Source organism: Electrophorus electricus, chromosome 11, assembly GCF_013358815.1.
Source record: "Electrophorus electricus isolate fEleEle1 chromosome 11, fEleEle1.pri, whole genome shotgun sequence".
NCBI lineage: Eukaryota > Metazoa > Chordata > Actinopteri > Gymnotiformes > Gymnotidae > Electrophorus > Electrophorus electricus.
In genome coordinates, this window is record NC_049545.1 from 15221826 (window position 1) to 15244986 (window position 23161).

General features: G+C 39.0%; 2 protein-coding genes across 3 annotated transcripts; one reads left to right on the forward strand and one right to left on the reverse strand.

The window, feature by feature from the left end:
- Positions 1–2793: 2793 nt before the first annotated feature.
- elovl5 (ELOVL fatty acid elongase 5) lies at positions 2794–15904 on the forward strand. 2 transcript variants are annotated; one of them, XM_027026572.2, is made up of 8 exons: positions 2794–3315; positions 4650–4714; positions 8258–8445; positions 10571–10648; positions 11762–11933; positions 12599–12723; positions 12916–13050; positions 13628–15904. In XM_027026572.2, the coding sequence occupies exons 2-8, from the start codon at positions 4651–4653 to the stop codon at positions 13754–13756; spliced, it is 891 nt and encodes a 296-aa protein (XP_026882373.2). In that variant the 5' UTR covers positions 2794–3315; position 4650; the 3' UTR covers positions 13757–15904. The 2 variants fall into 2 exon arrangements, with proteins under 2 accessions (XP_026882373.2, XP_026882365.2); XM_027026564.2 differs by lacking the exons at positions 2794–3315; positions 4650–4714 and adding an exon at positions 6993–7423.
- Positions 15905–16314: 410 nt separating this feature from the next.
- fbxo9 (F-box protein 9) lies at positions 16315–22449 on the reverse strand. Its single transcript, XM_027026551.2, has 13 exons — positions 22295–22449; positions 21645–21722; positions 21356–21478; positions 21141–21198; positions 20926–21025; positions 20502–20632; positions 20260–20374; positions 19951–20069; positions 19769–19859; positions 19414–19509; positions 18665–18758; positions 18358–18512; positions 16315–18114 (listed from the first exon to the last, which is right to left on the reverse strand). Exons 1-13 carry the CDS (start codon positions 22295–22297, stop codon positions 18006–18008), a joined length of 1272 nt encoding a protein of 423 aa, XP_026882352.2. The 5' UTR covers positions 22298–22449; the 3' UTR covers positions 16315–18005.
- Between the last annotated feature and the right edge of the window lie 712 nt (positions 22450–23161).

Consider the following 23161-nt stretch of genomic DNA (forward strand, 5'->3'; position numbering starts at 1 on the left):
CGGCAGGAAGTTTAAACTTTACATCACATCATTCTGTGATATACCTGGCTGGTTGCAAAGTAGAAATGCAATTATTGCCAGAATCATGTAAACCCAGAGTTTTCCAATTATCTGTATACCCAAGTGCATGTAAACATGTCAATCGGATTACTGGGAGAAAAAAACAAAACAAAAAACAATTCCACCCCCATAGTTTTCGGATTAAGAACATGTAAATTCACTGATTTTTTTGATAGTGGTTTGCTGCTATAGTGCAGTTAATATTTTGTGCTGAAAAAGCACAAATGATGGCCTATATAGAAAGAAAGATCTGGAACTTGCCCTCAAAATATTACTCGTCAATAAAGTGAAAGTGTCCTTTAAATTTTACATGTTACCCCTCAAGAGTTTTTTTTTTTTTGTAAAGTTTTAAAGCCAATATAGATGTCAATTACTCTTTTTATAATTTAATTCCTGAGAAATTGTTTAATTTATTTTGGACCTGTGCCCACTCTTTTGAATAGATGTTTGTTCATTTATTTGGCAAGAAATTGATAAACTTCTCTGTTTGGAACATGTGTTGTTTGGTTCATAAACGATCTCCCCTACCAAGCCAGACAAATACTATATAATCAGTCTTATTTCATTGCTAGCCAATATTCCATATTCATAAATGCAAATCAAATCAAAAACCCTCTCTGAAATATCTTGTTAATGAAGCTCAATAATACCTGAACATAATTACTGGTTGCTATAATAAAGCTGTAAAAACACTGAACTTGGGCAAATCCTTAATTGATATCTTTCTATGCATTTTGTTTTTATGTCTGCTGCTATTGGTTGTAGTCACTCTTTACCTGTTCTGGTTTATTTTATTTGTTGGTCCTACTCTGTTTCACTATCTGCAAAATAATATTTTTTTAAAATTACATTTAGCTGATGCTTTTATCCAAAGCAACTTACAATTTGGACTGAGTACCACTGACAACTTGGCAGCAGTGGGGCTTAAATTGGCCACCTTCTGATTACTAGTCAAATACCTTAATGAACTACCACTGCCCTTAAAAATGAAAAAAACAAACAAGCTGACCTGCCTCCATACTTGTCAGTGGTGGAGGAGGTGAATGTGATCCATTTTTAAAACCTACTGTTTCCACTATTCCTTTAGCAAATAGCCACTCGTGTTACGTATGGATGATGCACATACAGTTTAGGAAAGTGAGGCAAAGAGAACGAGAAATGGGCCGCTCTTGCACCCCATATATAGATCCTATCTATCAATACGTGCTACCTTGTTTGAATATAGTTACACAATGTTTGTGCTACTTTTTTTTGCTTTACTCCTGTGAGGTTACTGGAAAATTATATCAACCTACATTGGTCTAGATGTCCTTATAGCACTTGCTACAAAACTATAGGTGAGGTGAACAATTTGATAGGATAAATCAAACCATCAGAAAATGCTCCCCGTGTTAGAACTATGCAGGACAAGTCTGTCACTATCCGGAAACGCTCCGTGTTAAATAGAATAGAAATGATACATGATCATATGCATGATCTATCATCATATATGATTACATATCATATCTACAAACAATATCTGATTTGTATAGAGTCACCTGTTGCCTCACAGTTCAGATCTTGTTTCTTGTACAGTAGCCTGCTTGAGCTCTAATACATCAGCGTCAAGTTAATACATGCACCCATACGCATACACTTAGACATAGCTAGGGGGAAAGCTACCTGAGACACAAATCGACCACTTTTGTCCATGTGGATTTGTCTTATTTAGCTGTATATATTTAGCTGGGTTTACATATTTCAGGAAAGTAAAAAACACAAACGTTAAAAATCACAAGTGATGTTGAGAAATAGCTAAGACGACAAAAGACCACTTTTGGCCATTTTGATTCGCCTTGCACGCTTTGTGAACACTAGAGAAAATGGCAACATTTACAGTGAGCTCATACAATGTACTAGAAGTCTGAATTAATACACAATTAACATTACAAGACACAAGGTATTACTTTACTATACTATACTATACTATACTATACTATACTAAAGCTGATAAACAAGCCATTATAAGTGGGGCAAAACTTCGTTAAAGTAGCATGTTTTTATGGGAACGCGACTAATCACGAGGTTTAAAACCGTTGTGCGCATCCGCAATAACCACAGCAAGGACCGCTCCAAGCATGTCAAATGCTAGAACACCTACCTACACTTAGCGTTAGGATTTCTAGCTGAGACTGTTCAGCTAGATAAGTTATGATCTTAATTTTGTGTGCTATAGTATTGTATACACATTCCCCATATGTCCTCCTTTTAGGTGTTACTAAAGTCACTGCCTCCCCTGCAGATTAACATGAGCATTAACTTCAGTTACTCTTTACTCCATTAGCTCAGGATAAGCGTGCCACGTGAAGCATCCCTCTTTTGCGCAGGCGGGCCAGTTTAGGAGCGTGGTTTGTTCAGACGGATACAGCCAAATTAAAAAGATATTGTGAACGGCCTAACAAATCGGCTTTGGGGCACTTATACCTACTGTGTAAACATAGCCCAAAGGTGAGGGCTTCGCGCAACGCCGCAGATATCCCTAACTCACACAAAGAGCAGTACGTCACGCGCAGCCTGCTCGCACAGCTTTTCACAGGAACAGGAGGGCAGCGCTGTGATTGGCCCGTTCTAACTCGATACGAATGGGGTGACTATGTAGCAGAGACGGTCAACGCCTATGAAGCGTCATGATTTCTGACACGGGCCCTAAACCCGTACAACGGTACTGTTACGTAGGTTCTGTAGCTAGTATTGGTAGGCATACATAAAACACATATAGTTCCAGCATTGCGTTCCTAAACCAAGTGTAGACGAAGTAACGCATTAAATATAAACTTTATCCTATTAAAATACGATCCACGATTCTACCAAGTGTAAATTCACTAACTATGAAAAAGATTGAGAGCGAAGTGCGTTTCTGTTTAGAACATTACTTATTTTTAACAATAGGATAATTCGTGGAAGGGTCGGCTTATAATAACTTGCACAAAGGAAAATAATAGTTTTTCTTTACATTTTCCCTACAATTTGTTCTATTATCAGGAAATTATCATCCCAACTGAGTAAGCAAGGCGTTGTAGACTTTGTCCTATCAGGTTACTATGATATTTAGTTCCCATCCCGTTATACGCCTCGAGGTAGGACACCGTCACTTCTGACGCTAAGGGCACGGGGCCATTTAGTTCACGAAGCTTTTACACTCTTCGCACAGATTCGCGAGGAGTTGGGTAGGTACGCGAGGAGCGGCAGGACGTACCCAAGGACATCCGGAAATAGGTATGTTCATTAATTCATTCATTTCTTTTGAATTAGCAAGAATGTTTTGATGTTCAGCCCACTGTGTTAAACATGTTAGTTGAACTGTAAGTCCTTATGGACTAAGAGATGGATCGTTACTAATAAGATACGGAGGTTCGTCTGATGCCTGTTTTAATGACCTGTAATGCAGAGATGTCTTGTTACCCGTATTACGTATGACAAAAAACATTAATTTCACTTCACTCTTTTAATACGAAGCTAGTCTATTTTGGATTTAGACCAGGAAAAAACCCTCAACGATAGGATCTGAGATAGACGTAAGGCTACAACCACATCTTCAGTATTAGGATAGTTTTCGAGTATCATTATAAGTCTAAGGTCTAAGTGTGCCTCCTGGCAAGAAGTTTTATACTGGAATGTCATGCCATGTTGTGATTGCAAAACTAGATTTCTGCACACCCAATGGCTTTTAAGAAATGATTAACTGTTGTCCATCGCAACTGCCGTTGATGTAACTGATGTAGTGGAGGCTAAAATTGTAGTGGAAGCTATATTTCTTCATGTAGGCTGATCTAAATGTGCATAATTGTCATGCCTTTCATGCCACTTAAAAAACTCTAAGGATACTCTTATTGTGTGTGTGTGTGTGGGGGGGGGGGGGGGGTGTACTGTGTATATACATATTGGAAAATGTATTTCTGTTTTTTTGTATCTAAATGCTTAAAGGGGTTGTGAAGGACTGTTCTATAATGCTGTGTAATTGTGTGTGGTTGGCAGGACATTAAAGTTGAACTCTCATAATAAAATGGAGCATGACAGCTGATTTTGAATGGATCAGTTTTCAGCAATAGTTGGATGCACCCTAGTGGAACACATGAACTGGGGATGGTGGTAGCTCAGTGGTTAAGGTACTTAACTAGTAGCTAGAAGGTTGCCAGTTCAAGTCCCCCCACAACCACGGCTGCTGTTGGGCCCCTGAGCTCAAGTTGTGTTCAGTCAGAATTGTAAGTCACTTTGGATAAAAGTGTCAGGTAAATGTAAATAGCCAACCCATGTGTAAGGCTCCTAGAATCCAATATTACAAAACAATACTTTTAAGAAATGAACTTAACAATTGGAAACAAAGTTGAATTGTCCCTATGACTACGACTTTATTCATCTTTATTTATGTAAAGACTGTTTGTTATCCTGGCTCACCGTTGCCAAACCTGACTCTTTCTCCAAAGGAATTCTTTGGTCATGTTCTGTAGTATCCTTATATAGATCCCATTTATTTGAGTTGTCAAAGATGGCTCGCTCACTTCAGAGGGGAGAGCAAAAACTCAGGCATCTCACTCTATCTTTTGCCACAGGATGGAGATGGAGACCTTTAATCACAGACTTAACACATATATTGACTCATGGATGGGCCCCAGAGGTAAGTTCAGCATGGCTCCCCTAACTCGCACACAGCCCCTCCTATGAGAAGGAACCAGTCCAGGAGTGCATGGTGGCCTTGCTGTGTTCGATCTGGACAGCACCTGTGTTTTGCTGCTTTCTACTGTACTTTCAAAAGCAAACAATCAAACAATGCTGGAGAGACCATTTATTCTCAAACTTGAAAGTTTTGTTGATGAGTCATGTATGCTTAATGTTCTTAGTAATTAGTAACTGTTTTATTGTACTGGCACATCAGTAACACATGAACAGACATGTTAAAGACAAGTGGATACTGGCAGTCTTTGAAATAGGGGAAGCACAGTTTATGCCCATATCATAAAATTAGTCAATTATTACATTTGTTGTTATTCATATGTGAATTCTGACTTCCTCCTACTTTTTCCTGCAACCACTTTTTGAGTATTCACTAAAATATTGTATAGAACAACTTGCTGGAGTTGTCCAAATATCATGTGGAAAAGCGTATTTGGTCAGTCCACACCTGTAATGTGACCAATTGATTTCATTACACATGAGCTCTTGAAAAAGCGCATAACAGGCATATGACTTTTCCATCAAAATAAACTTTTCAACTAAACAAATAATTTTTAAATCAAAATAAATAGAAAACAATTGTACTACAAATATATTTTTAAACCATAGTTCTGATACTTCTTATATAACACCAATAGGCTTGACAGTTACACAGCTGTACCCTGTTGCCCTAAAGGTCATGATATGAGTAAAGGATTATTGCTCAGAATTCAGTCTCCCTGCACCAGAGAAATGGCCATAACTTTTAAGCAAGTTTTGGAATGCCTCCTCAGGAAAGGAACACACCACTCATTTAAACAAATTTGCTTGGCTTGATTACTTCGAAGAAGCACATACTTTCTGAACTGAGAAATCTGATTGCTAAGATTGTCTAAGATGGCCACGAGATCCGACAACTGTGACAGACACTGAATCTTTTGCATAGGTTCATTTGGAGGATCTGACCTCTTCCCCTTTGAAAAAGAAAGAAGATTCTCTATTGTATGTTTGCAAAAGAGGACTTCCTCTGCTGCACAGCGTCAAAGACCGCAGCAATTTCTGAGATTTTTTCATGTCCTCTGATGTCCTGATTGAAGCCTTTAGCGGCATTGAATGTGTCCTTCTCTAGTCAACTATGGTCTCATCCTCTAAAATGTCATGTATTGTAATTTAAACCGTGAACATCCTGGAGGCACAAGAAAGGCCATCCTCTTTGTAGATTTAGCAAAAAATGTGGCAAATCCAGTGAGTGTTGCGAAAACACACTAGCTTCAGGCAAGCATTTTGTCCACTGGGACAACACTAGGTTTAATCTGTGTACATAACAGTGCACAAACATTGCATTTGGGGAAATTTCTTTAACTTTGCCTGGTGTCCATTCAGGGACAAATCCATGACTGCAGCCATAAGATTTTCTTTGTAATAGTAGACCTGTATGTGCTTATTTAAAACATAAAGACAGACTGATCACCTCATCCTCCTGAAGCATCAGGAAATCCAATTTCCATGCAAAAAAGGGAACAGTGTGAACTTCGGCTTTGGTCTCGTTGAGGACAGTGGCTGTAATTGCAGAAAATAAACCATTCTGATTGGACGAGGACATGCCAGGAAACACAGAGGATGACTGGAAGTGAGTAGCCTGGGCAGTTGCCTCTGGTAAAGTCATTATCCCTAAGTTACAGGTACTTGCTAGAGTTCTTTACTAGTATTTATTATCAACTATGCTCCAGAACAGAGCATCTAATTCAGTTTATGTATATGTGCATATGTAAATATGCCTATGTAAATTATCCTCCTGTACCCCACCTGGTAGAACAGACAGAGCAAGGTGCTAGCAATAACCAGGTCAGGGGTACCATTCCTAGGGAGCACACATACTGTTATACTGATAAATATATGTTACTCTAGTAAGGATGTCTGCCAAATTCTGAAAAGGTAATTTTAATTTAATTCGACTTCATGGCATGTTCAATAGAACACAGTTAAAAGTAAAGCTGGATCTTTGCTTGCTTTAAATTCTTTATGAGGTCAGTTCGTATTGTCAATTAATTCTTGTCATATCATGGGCCACAGGAGTTTTGTGGGATATTAATGGTAATGCACCATTAGGTCTCCGATTGTGATTGTTAGAGACCTAACAATTAACAGAAACCTAACATGTATTAACAAATATGCTGATATGATTCTGAAATAGGGCTGGGTGATATTGCAAAAATATGATCATGATAATTTTTCCCATATTGAGCAATATCAATATTTATCATGATATATAATTGAATAATGCTGCCAACTTGAAGAGTATCCTGCTAATGACTGAAACCTAAGGAAACCAGAGGGTTCTAACACTTCACAAACTGTATTTTAACAAAATAAAGTAATAATTATAGACTGGTTTTGCATTTTAAAGATAGAAATCTGTGTAAAATGTGCAAAATGTAAACACTGTAAACCAGTCAATATGCTACATCTGCACTTTTTATATCACTGAAATTGTGCTTTTGAGATCTGATCCTTTTAATTACGTTTCATATGGGGTAATGACCACAAAAGATGACACAATTTGTTGTTTTGCCACAGTCCCACTAGGGCTGATTAAACATGGATGGACTAACATGGGCCACATTTTCCCACTCTGGATATAGTGACTGTGGTCACTGGGATGGCACTTTTCCAGGTGATGGAAAAGATTTGTTTCCTGTCTTGGTATGCACCGACCAATGGCATAGTTTGCTGACTGTCTTAATCGTGGTTCATCACTTTTTAGATGTCCAAACCATGTGCATATATCCTGTTAACTTTTTTTTCAAGAGTTTCTTCAGCTTTGGAGGATATTGCACATTTCACAAATTTTTTCCTAGAGTTCCTAGTTTTCAGCGCTGGTAGCTCAAACAAGGCTTCGCAGTAGGGAATAAACATACTTTGATGTGCAACCCAAAACTGACTGATTGGCTCCTGTTGTGTTTATTTCTGCTGCGTTATATGCTGTTACATCTATCCTTATCGAGTAAAAATATAAAAAAACATCGATTTTGACATTTTCTTGCGATCCTATTTTGAGATTGTTCTATTGCCCAGCCCTATTCCGAAATACATTAATTTCACACTAAAAATGCTTTTTATGTATATCATTTGTTTGTTCTTCCACCATAGACAGTTCCTGATTTGTTTTTAGTGTTTGAGCACACTTTGTTGTAGGATTGACAGGATTTAGTATTAATTCTTCATTTGAATGATTGAAATTCCAAAATGCTTTGTTTGTACTGTTTGATTTCTTCTCTGTTTTGACAAAGTCTCAGACTAGTTTTAAGACTGACGAAGCAATGCATTATTGTTTCAAAATACAGTGATCTAAATTGGACCATATCACAGAGTAGTACAGTGTTTCTCCCTTTTTCTTTTAAACATCTTGCTATATGGCCTAATTTACCAGCCTGGATGTGATCGATTGAAATGACAACACCAGAGGGAGAAAACCAGGCACAATTAAGTTTTATTTTTTTCTTCTCAGATCCTCGTGTGAAAGGATGGTTTCTGCTAGACAACTACCTACCCACTCTAGCTTTTACCATCACATACCTCTTGATTGTGTGGATGGGGCCCAAGTGCATGAGGAACAGGAAGGCGTTCTCCTGTCAGAGGATTTTAGTGGTGTATAACCTGGCCCTCAGTCTGCTCTCCCTTTACATGTTTCACCAGGTGGGTCAATAGTATGGGTTCTCTTCACTTTGTAGCCAGTATTGTGATATTATGTGTGCTACTCATACAGTGAGTATTATGCAAATCAAAAACGTGCAAAAACGTGGCTACACACAAGCATTATGCTCAACCACAAATTGTTTTACAATATTATTAATTTTTATTCTGCATCAAAAATATAGACTTCTTATATACCTATGATTTCTTACATACTGCTTCACTGGCAAGTAGCAGTGCAGCATTAGTTAGAATTCCTGTTGCTAAATAATCAGTGCAAAGTTGGTTAATTAATTTATATTCATAAGCGTATGTCAGGCTGCTGTCTGTGTTCTGAAAGGCCCTTGGGGGGGGCTTCTGGCCTTCACCACGTTTGTTGCCTCAACAAGCACATAGGCGCTGGCTCTTCACAGCTAGCACACTACTGCTGTGTTGTCTTTGGAGTAGCTTCAAATGATTGCTCGCCCTTCCTAAAAGTTGTTTTGTGCTGTAGTACGTTCAGCAGTCTCATTTTATCAGCATAAATATTTGACTGACCTTTATAAAAAAAATACTTCAGAGAAGGTTCATTTACTTTGGCTAATCGATTAAACTCTCAATAAACCTGCAAGTTGAACGACTTGTCTTGATTAGTAGTTGATCGTTTTTTTCAAAACTCATTTGCTCGTTGTCAACTGTTAGATTTCAAAACATACCCAAAATATGCAAATAATCTTTTAATCTAAACAGTAGCATAGAGAAGAAAGTATTCCTAACCGGTCTGCGTGCTGTAGTTTCTCCAGAAGAGGTGTAGTTTTAAGCTAATTTTCCATCCTGGCCCATAGAGAATCGATCTGATGTTTATCTGCCAGAGGCTTTGCAGGGGTCCACTTGTCCATCCATGTGCAATTAGCAGGATGAGACTCTTGTTTTCACTCAAAAGTAGGACCAGACTCAGGGGTCTCATGTGGAGAAGTAGAGACAGGGCATAGCAAAAGCGCTGGATGATTTCATATGAGTTGAATAGGGTAGATTTCCAGATAGACTAAAGTTCCCTTTATTGTCATGTCAATCTGCCATCCTTCCAAAAGCCAAGGTAATCAAGCTTTATAAAAAGCTTTAATTGTGTTTTGTGTCACCTGAATGCCCTCACCTGAATATAGTATATAAGTATAGGAAAGATGTAGAGAAGTTGCTACCAGGTTAGTCTGGTCCTTAGTCCTATAATCTAAATATTCTGAATTCTGTCCAGTTTGAGGCAGTAGAATTTGAATGACTTCTGTTATAAGTGCCATTAGGCCACTATGGGCAAGCCTTTGTCAGCAACCCATGTTAAGTGTCATTTAGTTAGGAGATCCAGTTGTTGTCATCCTTATTAGGCTAGATGCTGCTCAATCATTCCTGTTTCTCATGAACTTCAAAGTAGGTAACTGCTTTAAAAGCAATTTATTATAGTGTAACAAAGTAGATGTTTATATGTAGTTACTTTGCTGTGGTTTATCAATGCCCTGTAACTGGAAGCTTAATTAACTTTCTTCTTAGCTTCTCTGAAACTGTCTTTTAGATTGAGTTTAGATAAATTTGTTTGAGTTTAGATCTCCACCCATACGAAGTTTTAAGCCACTTCCTATTGTACAAGTATTTGTCATGTGAAAAGGATAGATTTCGATATGGCTGCTTGCATGCAAAAATTGGACAAAAAGAAGAAACAAAGATCTGATTGAGAAGGTTAAAAAAAAAGAATGCCGCAGAAGTGACACAGTAAACAAAGGCAGGTCACGAGCTCAGAGGACACTTCAGTGTAGAAGGTCCCGCCCACTGATGAACGCACAGGGAGACAAAGAGCGGTTCATCCCTACATTGGTGTTTAAATGTAGAAGTGCCTCTTTCCCACCCCTGAACACCAATGCATACAGCCATGTGGTAATCTGTGGTGATTCCATTTCCTCTTTGAACCAATATTCCTTTGTTTATGCTTCCTTATGTTCATGTGTTGCGCTGCAGTGCATGGGCACTAATCTCAGTGGAAGACTTCAAAACGGTGCACTGAAAGGCCCAGGTTCTGGTTGCATAAACATTAAGGCTCACTGGCTTTGTAGTGTTAATGATTTTGAACCCTCCCACCTTCCACCCCCATGTGTTTCTGCAGCTTGTGACCGCTGTCTGGCAAGGTGGATATAACTTCTTCTGTCAAGACACTCACAGCGCCGGAGAGGCTGATGACAAGGTAAGACAAGCACACACATCTTGTTTCCTGTTTCACACATTTAGTCAGTTCGTGCGTTCATCAAATTTAACCGCCCCCCCCCAGTAACTTATTGGGTATTGGTCTATTCTTGCACCTAAGTGTCACACACCTCGATATTACTCACATCCTCCTGAGACGTCACGTAGTGCAAGGCAATCTTTTCCAGGTGAATTGTTTTTCATTAGCTTCCTGGGATGCCTGAGCCGTTACCAGGTGCATTGCATCATGATTGCCAAGTCTCAGTAGGGCTCACAGCTCTGCTGCAAACCTTTTCCCCAAACACCTTGATAGGCAGGCCAGTCTGTGATAATCACAATACCGTGAGTCGTCATGCACCACCCCTGTAGCAGCAGCAGGCACAGCGTCTCTGTTAAGCACTGCAGTAATGTAGCAATAATAATGTCCATCGGTGCACACCTAAAGACTCTGAATGTTCCTGCATTTGTTCTTTCTTTAGAACATGTTTATTGTTTTTTTTTTTATATCAAGTATCAAATACTGATGGGATCTATAGACTATCAGTTATTCCCTGCATTTTTTCGAGACAGATAAATGAGCCATGTGACTCTAAATTTGTCCCTCTGATCACACTGCAATGATTTTATTTGTTGATTTGATCATATCTACCTATAAAGGTGTCGATTCAGTAGCCTTAGTCAGAACATGCTAACAAAGTCAAAGTCACTTGAATATAACACTCGCACATCCCATATAGTAGAACAGGATGAACACGGTACTAGCAACACCAAGGTGAGGGGTTTCATTCCCAGGGAGCACACATATTGTCGCACTGATAAATATGTAAGTTACTCTGGATCTGCCAGATGCTGTAAATTTATGCAAAGTCTGAAATAGCCCATTATCGTTTTTGAGGTAAGACCAATCAGTAAGGGGCATGATTTAAAAATGGCAATCATGAACCTTTGGCAGTGAGGCATTATTCCAGTTGTGTTTATGGGAATATCTTCATTGATGTAATACAAAGGATTGACACACAAGAGTAGCAAGTTGGAATGCTCAGCTGAGTGGCAAGCTGAGCTGCTCCAAGTGTTGGTTTGTTAACCTCGTTCTCTTTTACGGCCTCCCCGGCAGATCATCCACGTACTGTGGTGGTACTACTTCTCCAAGGTCATCGAGTTCATGGACACATTCTTCTTCATCCTGCGGAAGAACAACCACCAGATCACCTTCCTGCACGTCTACCACCATGCCACCATGTTGAACATCTGGTGGTTCGTCATGAACTGGGTGCCATGTGGCCATTGTGAGTCTCCGACTTAGTCTCTCAGCTCCAGCTCCAAAAGCGCTGAGGACCACAGGTTATGTGCTGAATAAATCAGTTGCGCGAAAGCAAATGCACCAAGACAAAAATGTGTCCAGTTGCTCCTGAAAATAAGTGCAGCATCATGTAATTCTTGGTTTTACCCCACTTAAGAGGTGAACATTTTTTCTACATGTTCCATAGAGTTGTGGCATGTATGTCTACTGCCACCTTACTGAGCAGATCATGGATAATTTATACTTTAGAGATATGCATATGTGTACAATGATAAGATGGGTGCCCATACATTGAAGGTGCACTGATTGTTGTATGATTGCGGTGGTTGCTTATCTAGAACGCAATGTTCCGTAAATTGTAGTGCACCCTGCCTTATCAGCATGGTCCCATTCAAACATGGCTGCAAATAAAAACTGCTGCTCTAACCTGTAGTAAATGCACTTGAGATGGATTAACTATTATAGACTTCACAACATGCACGGTTCAGCTCAACCCAGATGAAGACTCAAATTGGTCAATCAAAACAGTTGCATGGGCATGTTTTGAAATACAAGCAGTTGCTATCAAGGACCTGTGGAGTATAGGGTAATAATGAGGAGCCCTCTAAGAAGACCCACCATCTCATGGTCTGTTTTCCTTTGTTTCTCCAGCTTATTTTGGCGCTACGTTCAACAGCTTCATCCATGTGCTCATGTACTCCTATTACGGGCTCTCTGCCATTCCTGCTATACGACCATACCTCTGGTGGAAGAAGTATATAACCCAAGGGCAGCTGGTGAGCTGCCTACCAACTTGGAAAATGTTTTCATTAAACACTGACGAAAGTGGCGTAAAATCATGATATGCATCATGATCGCTGTCCTTCCTACGCAGTCATGTTTTCAGAATGAATACATACAACTATGGCTGACAAAGTGTTCCCGGTCAGTGTGCTTGACTTTCTGCGTTCTCCTTCCCACTCCAACAGATCCAGTTTGTTATGACCATGATCCAGACAGCTTGTGCTGTGGTCTGGACGTGCGGTTTCCCAATGGGTTGGTTGTATTTCCAGATCAGTTATATGATCACTCTCATCATTCTCTTCATGAACTTCTACGTAAAGGTAGGACAGTGTTTTTTTTCTTAGGGGGTGGTCCTGTCTTTGTCTCTGCTTGTAAGACTCACTTTAAGGCCTCTTTCAGAACAAAGTTCTTTTAAATGAAATGTTAATGCAGCTTACAAATGTAAGAGACATGTTAAGACTTCGATGCCACTGAAAGAATAGCTACGGGGCATATTCCACAGTTATGGAGTCATGAATTGAGCTCTGAGTGCAGGGCTAGTAACCAGTGCCAGTGTTAATGTCTTAACATGCTAACATTTTTAGTGGTTGCAGGCACTAGAGTTAAGATCATCCAAGAATCAGTGCATATAATCAGTCTTATTTATTTATTTATTTATTTATTTATTTATTTATTTATTTATGTTCATGTTAACAAAAATGGCTTCACACACTCTCAAATGGGACTTGGATGTGTGAGTTTTTTTCAGCAACAGTATCTTATTCCACCTTTTGTGCTGTGTTACTGGCTTCATGAAACAAAATCAATGAGAAAGGAGTCCATAAAATCTGGTGGTGGAATGGTCAGCAAATATGGCAAGAAGTGTGATCTAATTCTAAGTGTGGAACTCTCTCTCAGACCTATAAGAGACGTGGAATCACTTGGGAAAAGGACTTCGGGCATGGTGCCATGTCGTCCCACAACGGCCACATGAACGGGGCTGCTTCATCAGAGGAACTAAAACATAGGAAGCCAAGGGCTGATTGACCAATTGTCCAGTAGCTTTCTGAGTCGTCTTTTGATCCTCATGGTTTATACGTCTGTGTAACATTGCTGTCAAAGTGATGATCTAGGACTTTGCACCACAAGAGCTTAGTATATGCACTATAGAGAAAAAAAACAAAACAACACAACTGAAGTTTTAATCTTTAAGAGATTCCTAACAGTTTGCATACTATAACCTGTTATTGTTCATATTGAATCAAAGACCATAACACTCAGAAAGGAGAGACAGGGTGAAGTAAAAGTAAAATTACTTAATTTTAAAAACAGGGTTCAAGTTACATAGGACATTTTTAGTATCAAAGGTGAATTAATTTCACAAAATTAAACTTATTTAGCATTCTAACAAAGTCTTAACATTTCTAATAGATGTAGGAAAAAGCATGGATTTAGGGGGAAAATGACTTCATAGAATAGACCAAAAAAACTTCAGCACTGTATTATTATTGGAATTATATCTTTATTGGAAATCATTGTAAATTAATCAAAATTATTAAACATGATTCACTTGTGGAGAGGATTGATCTCAGCAAAAAAAAAAAAAAAAAATCCAAAGTAGAAGAAATTATGTGAAGTTGGCAAGTTTGATTTTGGGTCCTTTTTCCTGGTTGATGAAACTTGTTAGCGATTGTTGTAAAAGTGGACCACTTTTACATTATGACTGCTCTTGGAGTTGTTGCTTATTTGTTTGTTTTTTGTTGTTGTTGTTTTATATTATACTGTAGGTTTACACAGTAATCAACTAAGATGTATTTCAAATCATTGTGTCCAGAGCAGTGTGACTTGGCAAAAATGAATCACCCATTGGGAGGCTTAGTTGCTAACAAGACCTGACCTCCAAGACTGGATGTTTAAACAGCATTACAGCCATTACATACACATTGAAAACTACCAATAAATCATGATATATAGTGTGTTTTTCATATTTAGTACTGAGAAGTGATTAAATGTATGAGATCTTAATAAACACTAGTGCTTCATATTTCTATTTTCATTTTAGCAAAGTGGCAGCTGCTTGCAAATGACACTATAGATGTGCACACTGTGTCTGTGCAGACACACACTGCTCTCATTGACACTTGCTCTAAACTTTATAGCCATAGCACCATTTCCATCCTTCCATTTTATAGTGGCAATCAGCTGCCACATAGATGTCATAATCCTCTCACCTGATTGCTGAGGATCAAGCCAGAAGCTAACCCAGAAGAGCCCTGTTTGAACTCGACTTGATCATCAATTGCATGGATGATGTCACTGGCATCATTTCTACTATGCTGTATAGGCCTATGACATGCGTTTTTTAACACAGGCAGGATTGTATCCATGCTTTGGGTCCACAGATCTAATTGTAGAATTGTTCTAATTCATCTCCAGTGTTTTCAAAATAAGACATCAGTGGTTTGATTAGTGTACTATTTTAATTAGTTCGTATGTTACTAAAGTATCATACATTAGAAATTATAAAGTCAATCAAGCCATAATGTGTCAACAAATGAAACCATGGAAATTACCTTTAGTCATAATGCATTCCAGTGCAATGGCAAATAATGTGCTAAGATGAAGCAACAATATTGTATTCAGAGTGTTTCTTTCAGTGTAGCATTGTTAGAAGCATCAAAACTGAAATTAGAAGAATAGCTTTAATTAGGAATAGGGAACACAGAAATATTGATTTTGAAGTGTGGAAAAAAAAGAATAATTCTGCACAACAAACAGATAATTTACCTGCTAAAGTTTAATGTGCTAATGTGTGACTCGACAATTTGAGACATTTGTTTCTTTGCCACTAATGTAAATTAACCAACTAAAGTCAACTTAAAAAAAAACTTTTAAAATGATCTCAAAATTGCCTTAAAAGACATCACGTCGCCAGTTTCTGTGATTGTAACTTATGTATTTTCTTTGTAGTACTGTCACAATATTTTGAGTTGGTAATATGATGTAGCCAGTAAATGCCTTAAATGCCAGCACTTGGGCCAAAAATATCCATCTGATATCTGATTCTTAACTCTGCAGTGCTGTGTCCCTCTAAGGTGTTTTAATTGTATTAAAATCAGACATACAAAGCTGCAAAGAAGCTGCAATAGACACAGTGGTCTGTTTTAGTAGTTTGAATAAAGACACTAGTGTTTATCCTGCCATTTGTGCTTGATTTCAGCACTAATTACATTTTACTTGCCGGGATTATTTGCTGTATTTTCAAGATGAAGGCTCAAACTTTGGCCTAGGTTGCAGTGTTATGGCTGCCTTGCTTCAGACAACCTTGCAGGTTTCTGCAAAGAAAGCTGTGCTGTGCTGCCTTGATCTCCACAGGCGTCAGACATGACTCAGAAATATTATGAATTATGTTTCCTTTTTACTGCACGATTTTGGATTATTTTCTCAACACACATTGTCCCAACCCAAATGTCCCCTTAAGGAGCTTATGCAGTTGACAGTTTAGCTTAGGAAGCACAAAAGTGGTCTTAGTGGAGACAGTATGAATGACATTTAAATCCAAAGTGTGATAGATGCAGAACACTTACAAAGGACTGTGAAAAGTGTAAAATTTTCAATGGGTTGTTTATATCAGACTCATATCAACTCATATACAAATAATCTTCTTGATCCACATAAAAAGTCAACAGCAGTGTTATGGAGTCAAAACAGGGTCTTAGATGTGGACAAGTGAAAACTGTCACAAACATGAAGCCACAGTCAGTCACAAAAAAAAAAAAATTACATTGCAAACAAAACTGAAGTACAGTGATTTTTTAAAAAATCTTGCAGCAATTGTTTTGTAATGCAACATTTTCTATTCATTTCAAGTTGTTAAATTTTTATGCATTTCTCCTTTATTTGTCCTTTTTTTTAATTTGTGCTTTTTTGACACTGGGGCAGGAAAACATCCAGTTTATCAGTCTAGTATACAGTAAATCATGCATTATACTGACTGTAAAAATGGCCAAAGGTTTGATATACTAATAAAGGGTTTGTATACCAATATTATAGCATTACCGTAGCACAACCACACACTGGACTTTGCTCATGCTGGTGCCATCTGTAATTTATTGACTACTTTTCAACTACCTGAGCCAGCATCCCTGTTAGCCATCATGGTATTAGACTAGAGTTTACTTTCACCATGTCCTTATTAATGTTCTGGATTCACTGTTTAGTTTTCTGGGTTTTACATCCGAGAATGTGGAAAAACAAACAAACATTCAGCCCACATTGCATTTCCTAACTGTTCAGCACCTCAGTGTATGAGTTTTCCACTTTGAAATGAAAAACAGCACGAGAAAGTTTGAAACTTCTTAGCTTATTGTTGTCAGTCCTATATAGAGACAGGACAATGTATAAGTCAATAAAGCTATTTTTCCCATGGTGGTTCTCATTGCAGTTTAAGTGTTTAATTACCATGACAGGTCTGGACAGTTTTTAAATACACACTCTCTGCACCCCTCCAAGTTGCAGAATGTACTGTATGCATCTGTTACTATCATATCTGCCTGAGCAAGTCCTGTGGTATTTCAACACAGAAGTGGAGTTTGATTTTGGAGGGTTTCTGATTGGAAATGCAAATGTAACTTACACCAGTTGTGCTGCATGTTCACTACCAGCTACTTTACCTACAGACCTTCTTTGCAATGATATTTGCATTAAATGGCCAGACAATCGCAAGTCAGCTTATGCTTTTAACTAGTTTGAATAGCTGCAAGTGATCTTTGATGCCAGGTTTATATAAAAAAAAAAACCAAACAAACCCCAATTTAAAACATGCAGAGTTCAAGCTACACTGCAAGTGTTATGTAAAAAGCGCTGTGTGGGGGGAAGAAGAAGGAAAAAAAAAAACAAAAAACAAAACAAAAAGGGGGGCAAGCTAAACAGCTTTTAACTGGTTTATTTGGTTGTTCAAGTCATAAGTAGACACTCACGCTTAAAAAAAAAACCCCCATCATTATTGGGATAAAGTGAGCAGAAGACAGCTGTGTTCCTTCTGCTTTAGTTTCATCCCAGAAGACAACAGATCTACTGTACCTATGGAGGTTATACTGGGACATCAGTGACATCCTACATCAGTTAAAATGGACAGGTACTCTACATGTTACTAAAAATACTCACAAAAATGTTGCTTACATTCATAAGGAGGCGCATCAAAGCGAAAGGAGAAGGGGGCTTTGCATTTCCATGGCGACATTTGGGCGTAAACATTTAGGTGGGCAGATGTTCTACATGCAGTTCATGGACCACCTCACAGGGGGCGCTCTGAAAAAGCAGTGTAGCTCTTCACACGGGCAAAAAACAAAGGGGTGTACATTTTGTCCAAGTCAAATGCGGTGATGACAGTTTCCCCAGTTGATCTGGAAGAGCAAAGAGAGAAAATAGCCAGCCAACTCAACCATTTATGCAGACAGCCACATTCAGACAGACATTTAAATCATCAGTATTAAGCCTTGATGACATGGGATTATAGATCCAGCGGGACAAGCAGCTGGCATTTTAATAACAAATTGTCTCACATTTACTTGATGCTAAATAACGTGATGTGACAACAAAAAAATTTATTGCATTTCATACAAGTTACAGCCAACAATGCAGTTTACCTATAGGTGATATGGCAAGAGTGGTGGATCCAGACCAGTTTGTTGAAACGCTGGCGCCCCCCAGAGGACAACTGCAGCCCAACATGAAAGGTGCGGTCAGTGTCAGGGGTTGGGTTCCGCCTGCAGAACCGGCTCCGCTGGTAGTCAGGTACCCTCTGCAGCAGCATGCAAACACAGGCAGATTTATCACTATTGAATGTGAACACAAAAAGGCAAAACAAACAAACAAAAAACCACGCCTCTGTCTACCAACATGTCCACATTCAAATCTCTGGGAACACTGCAGTTTCCCACCACCGTAGCTTACCTCCTCTTTTCTCTTCGAGACAACAACATAAACTTTGGTTTGATTGTCCGGGTCCTGGGACAGCCGGTAGTGGCCAAACAAGATCGACTCCATCCTGTGCCGGCCAGAGATGCAGAGTGATTACATGACAATTTCACAAAAAAAAAAGGTTGAGTACAGCCAGGGGCATAGCACCAAATCTTGGGAGTCTACACAGTAGTTTGTCCCAACTCTCCACCATAGGCGGGGAGGAAAAAAAGAAAAGAAAAAAAAACAAAAAGGAAAACACGCAGACAAACAGAACTCATCATGCAAGACAGTCTGGTATTATTTATAGTTATAATAAGAGTATAAAAATTCAAAAGCCAAAATCCATTTATTCCTGAGGTTACTGGAGGCCGAACAGCCAATAAGGACCCCAGGTAGTTAGATCCACCACTATCCCGTACCAAGTTGATACTGTAACCAAGAAGAAATTCCTTGTGTGAGCATACTTGGCAAATATCGCCTGATTTGATTGTGATGCACTGTCCAATGCTCCCGAGTACAGCGCAACCAAATGGCATAAAAGCATCCCCAGCTCTTTCTCTGGATCTGTCCTACTCTACCCAGACAAATCAAGGTCTTCAGCAGGACATGGATTCTCCAACAAACTCAAGAAGGGTTGGAACCAAGGACTGCAATAGGGTAGACCTCCAGGAGCAGGGGCGGTCTTTCTGCACAATGTTTGAGCTCAGAACAGGTTTGTTAGAGGATCCAAAGAGAAACACCTCGAGTTCCTGCTGCGTAGACGTGGAACGGTGGCCAAAGGCTCCTCAGGTGTGGTCATCATCATCACTTGACCATCAGGGAAGAAGCGCAGATACCTGGGGATGGACAGACCCCACCCCCGCCCCACACACACACACACACCCACACATTAGGGAAGGCTTGCTATGGAATTAGTTAAAAGCAGAGTTCCCCCCCCCCCCCATTCTTTCTTCTGTACACGTAGTGTTTTTCCTATTGCCAACTCATGACTTAATTGAATAAAAGAGATTATGTGCTTTTAAAATTAATAGGACATGAGAGGAAAGGCAGTGAAACTTTCAAACTTGCAGTACAACAATGCAGCAGTTAGCCTACCTGTAGTAATCTACCTGATGCCATGCTCGGTAGAACCCATCCAACGACTCTTCTCCCTGACGAATGTATGATGTTTTACTAATGTAAACACCTGTGAGAAACATGAAAGAAAAGGTGTATTCTGGACATGAGTATTTTACATATGAGGCTTAAGTACACGCACATACACACACAAGGTTTACCATCATAGCGCACGCGTGGTCTCTCTATAAACATGTCCCTCCAGGAGGTAAACGGCAGCATTTTAGTGCAGCTCCGGCCCCACACCTTCAAACAGGCAGAGCGCCAGATCTCAGGGTCTCTGTGAGGACACATCACAGCTCATATGCATCCAACTTCCCAAAAGTGCCGACCATGGTTTATAAAGCTATGAAGTAAAACACTAGGTCTGCAAAGTTCATAAATCTGCTTTTCCCTCTGCTGCTGCCTAAATTCAGTAAAGTTTTAACTTTAACATTGCGAACAGCATGCAGATGTCCCAAAAGCCCCACCTTGCACAAATGTAGAAGCCCCTGCAGACCAAGGAGAGCTGCTCTAGAGCCCGCATGTCCAAGTCAGAGGACACCACCCAGCGGAAGATGTACATCAGCACTTCCAGCGGCAATGCTGTGGACAAATTTGGCCCGAGGACCGTGCGCTGAAATGTCAGCGACCTCGCAGGAACACCGTAATGCAAACGGTCAGGAGAGGGGTTGTGCGGGGACACTTCAGCAAAATCATGCTGATGCGTTACCGGAAATGTGCATCTGGGAAGTCTCTGCCTCAGGCTCACAGATCTTCAGAGAGGAGCATCCTACAGTCAGCTGCTGCTGGAAGTAGGCGAGGAGGTCATCGATCTCACCGTCATTCTCATTCTCTTCCAAACTACAGCAAGAGAGAAAAGCAATAGTGAGAGAGCGAAGAGAAATAAAACATTAGAAAGAAATTTCACTTGTTGAAACAAAAGTAAACTGCATCACAAGTCAGGTACTTTGTAGTAACCATGTGAGGAAAGCGCTTTAAATTGCGGCTAAAAAAAAAATTAAAAAGGGCGGGGAGGAGTAAAAACTACACGCAACACCTCCTAGATGTGCGTTTTGTGATCTATTACACTGGCCTTCCAATAAAGAAAAATCATACCATTACGCATGTAAGAACATACTGTCCAGTGGACTTACTAGCTCCCACCAGCTCTATCTGGATCAGGAGATCTGCTGTAGTTGATCTTAAACTCAATGTCAGGCACAAGCTGCATTGCACTCTTATAGTACTTGATGGCTGCAACATCAAAAGATGCAGTTACATATCCAGGTATATCCATCCAATCTTAAAATACAAGTTCATTTTCCCCCGTTTTGCTCTTTATTTTGAGAAGTAAAGCATCAAAAAGTACCTTCATAAACGGCCCCATTTTGTTCCTTCTCAACAGCTCTAAGAAACAGCTCTCGGGCCTATGGCAGAATACATGCCAATTAATCAGATGTTAACTTTTATTCAGAGCTCTCCTTATATGATTTGAAACAGTGTACCTAAAGGCTAACTGTGTACTGTTGTGTCATAACACAAAACCTAATTGCAGTGCCAGTGACTACTACACTGAACACATACCTTTTCCTCTCTAGCCAGCTCCTGCTTCTTTTTCAGCTCAGCAGCCCTGGAAAGACTTCTCTTAACACCAGAGGTGGGAAGTAGCTCAGACATCCACTGAGCCCTGAAAGCATTAAGCTCCAGCTGGAAGTAAATCATGTGGTTAATCATTAACATATATCACCAAAATCACTACCCAGTTGTCTGTTAGCTGAAACACACCAAAACTAGGAATGTCTTAGGTAGGTAAAAGAAGATGAAGACAGTTCAGACAGTGCAAGCTTGTCTGACGGTGATGAGTGCAACTGACCTGCAAATTAGAGTCTTCTGAATTTTCATCTTCACCCTCTTCGACAGAACCAGCATCTGCGTTTTGGTTGCTTTCAGCCTATTTGTAGGTGAGGTTACAAATACGACTTTGGGTAAATGCGTGGTTGGTAGAATACCATTAGCTAACTAGCTAAATAGTGCAAATAGCATAATTTAGCTAACCTATGATAGCACAACACAAATCGACTATGACTTCACTGGCTTGTTGGCGATAACGGTCTTCTATATATATATATATATATATATATATATATATATATATATATATATATAGCAAAAGATCTATATACATAGCTAAGTATTTTATATATAGATAGCAAAGTATCCGACATCAAGTTGTTTGTTAGCTAAATAGTTAAGTAGTTGACAGGCTGCTGAACAGTTTAAAGTTATGCGTCAGATAGAAATAAATTGACAACGATAAGCTTACCCTTCAGTTTATGGTGCCAGACATGACTGGCTGCGGGTAAACAAGAACCCTGCCAGCTAAGCTAAGTTAGTGAGCTCAGCACCTCGCGTTACGTTGGTGTATATGTACACGTCATACTGTCTAAATAAGGGGAGTAAAATTAGCCAGCTTAGCCTAGCTAGCTATCTGGTTAATACAAATAGGTACGCAAACATATTTACCATGTTGCTTTATCTGCGAGCTCTTGTTCTGACGCGTGAAATGTGTAAGGTCGAAGTTTTTACAGATCACGGTCAGAGAAACGGACCACACAGCGGACAAATTTACGAGCTCGCCACACGGCAGCCATCACGGGAACTGTTGCAGAAATCTAGGATGCAAGGTCGTAAGACTGCTTACTTAAAATATCCTAGAAATGTGAAGCAAACAATATTGTAAAACAGTATTTTTTTTGTTTCAAAATAAAAGTTTTATTTTCCAACGTATAATCACATAGAGGACTAAAGTACTAAAGAGTAAATTAATAAATACATTTAAGAAGAATGTCACATAATGTCACATTTTATGTTTATATATATATAATCATAATAAAACTCATCAATATCATAAATAATGAGCAAATTCCACCACCGTTATATATTTATGTTATATATTTACCAATTTATTATATATATATATATATATATATATATATATATATATATATATATATATATATATATATGCGCACTTTGCTCGCACAGCTGATAAAAGATCTCTGTCCGAAACGTTCTCTCTTACTCACTCTCTCTCTCTCTCTCTCTCTCTCTCGCTCTCTCTCTCTCTCTCTCTCTCTCTCTCTCTCTCTCTCTCTCTCTCTCTCTCTATATATATATATATATATATATATATATATATATATATATATATATCATAATAAAACCATATCATCAATAAAACCACCAGCACCATGTAGCCAATATGTACTTTTATATATATATATATATATATATATATATATATATATATATATATATATATATATATATATATATATAGACACACGCACACCCACCCCCCAGGTAGGCTATGTGGATACATCCCTCAAC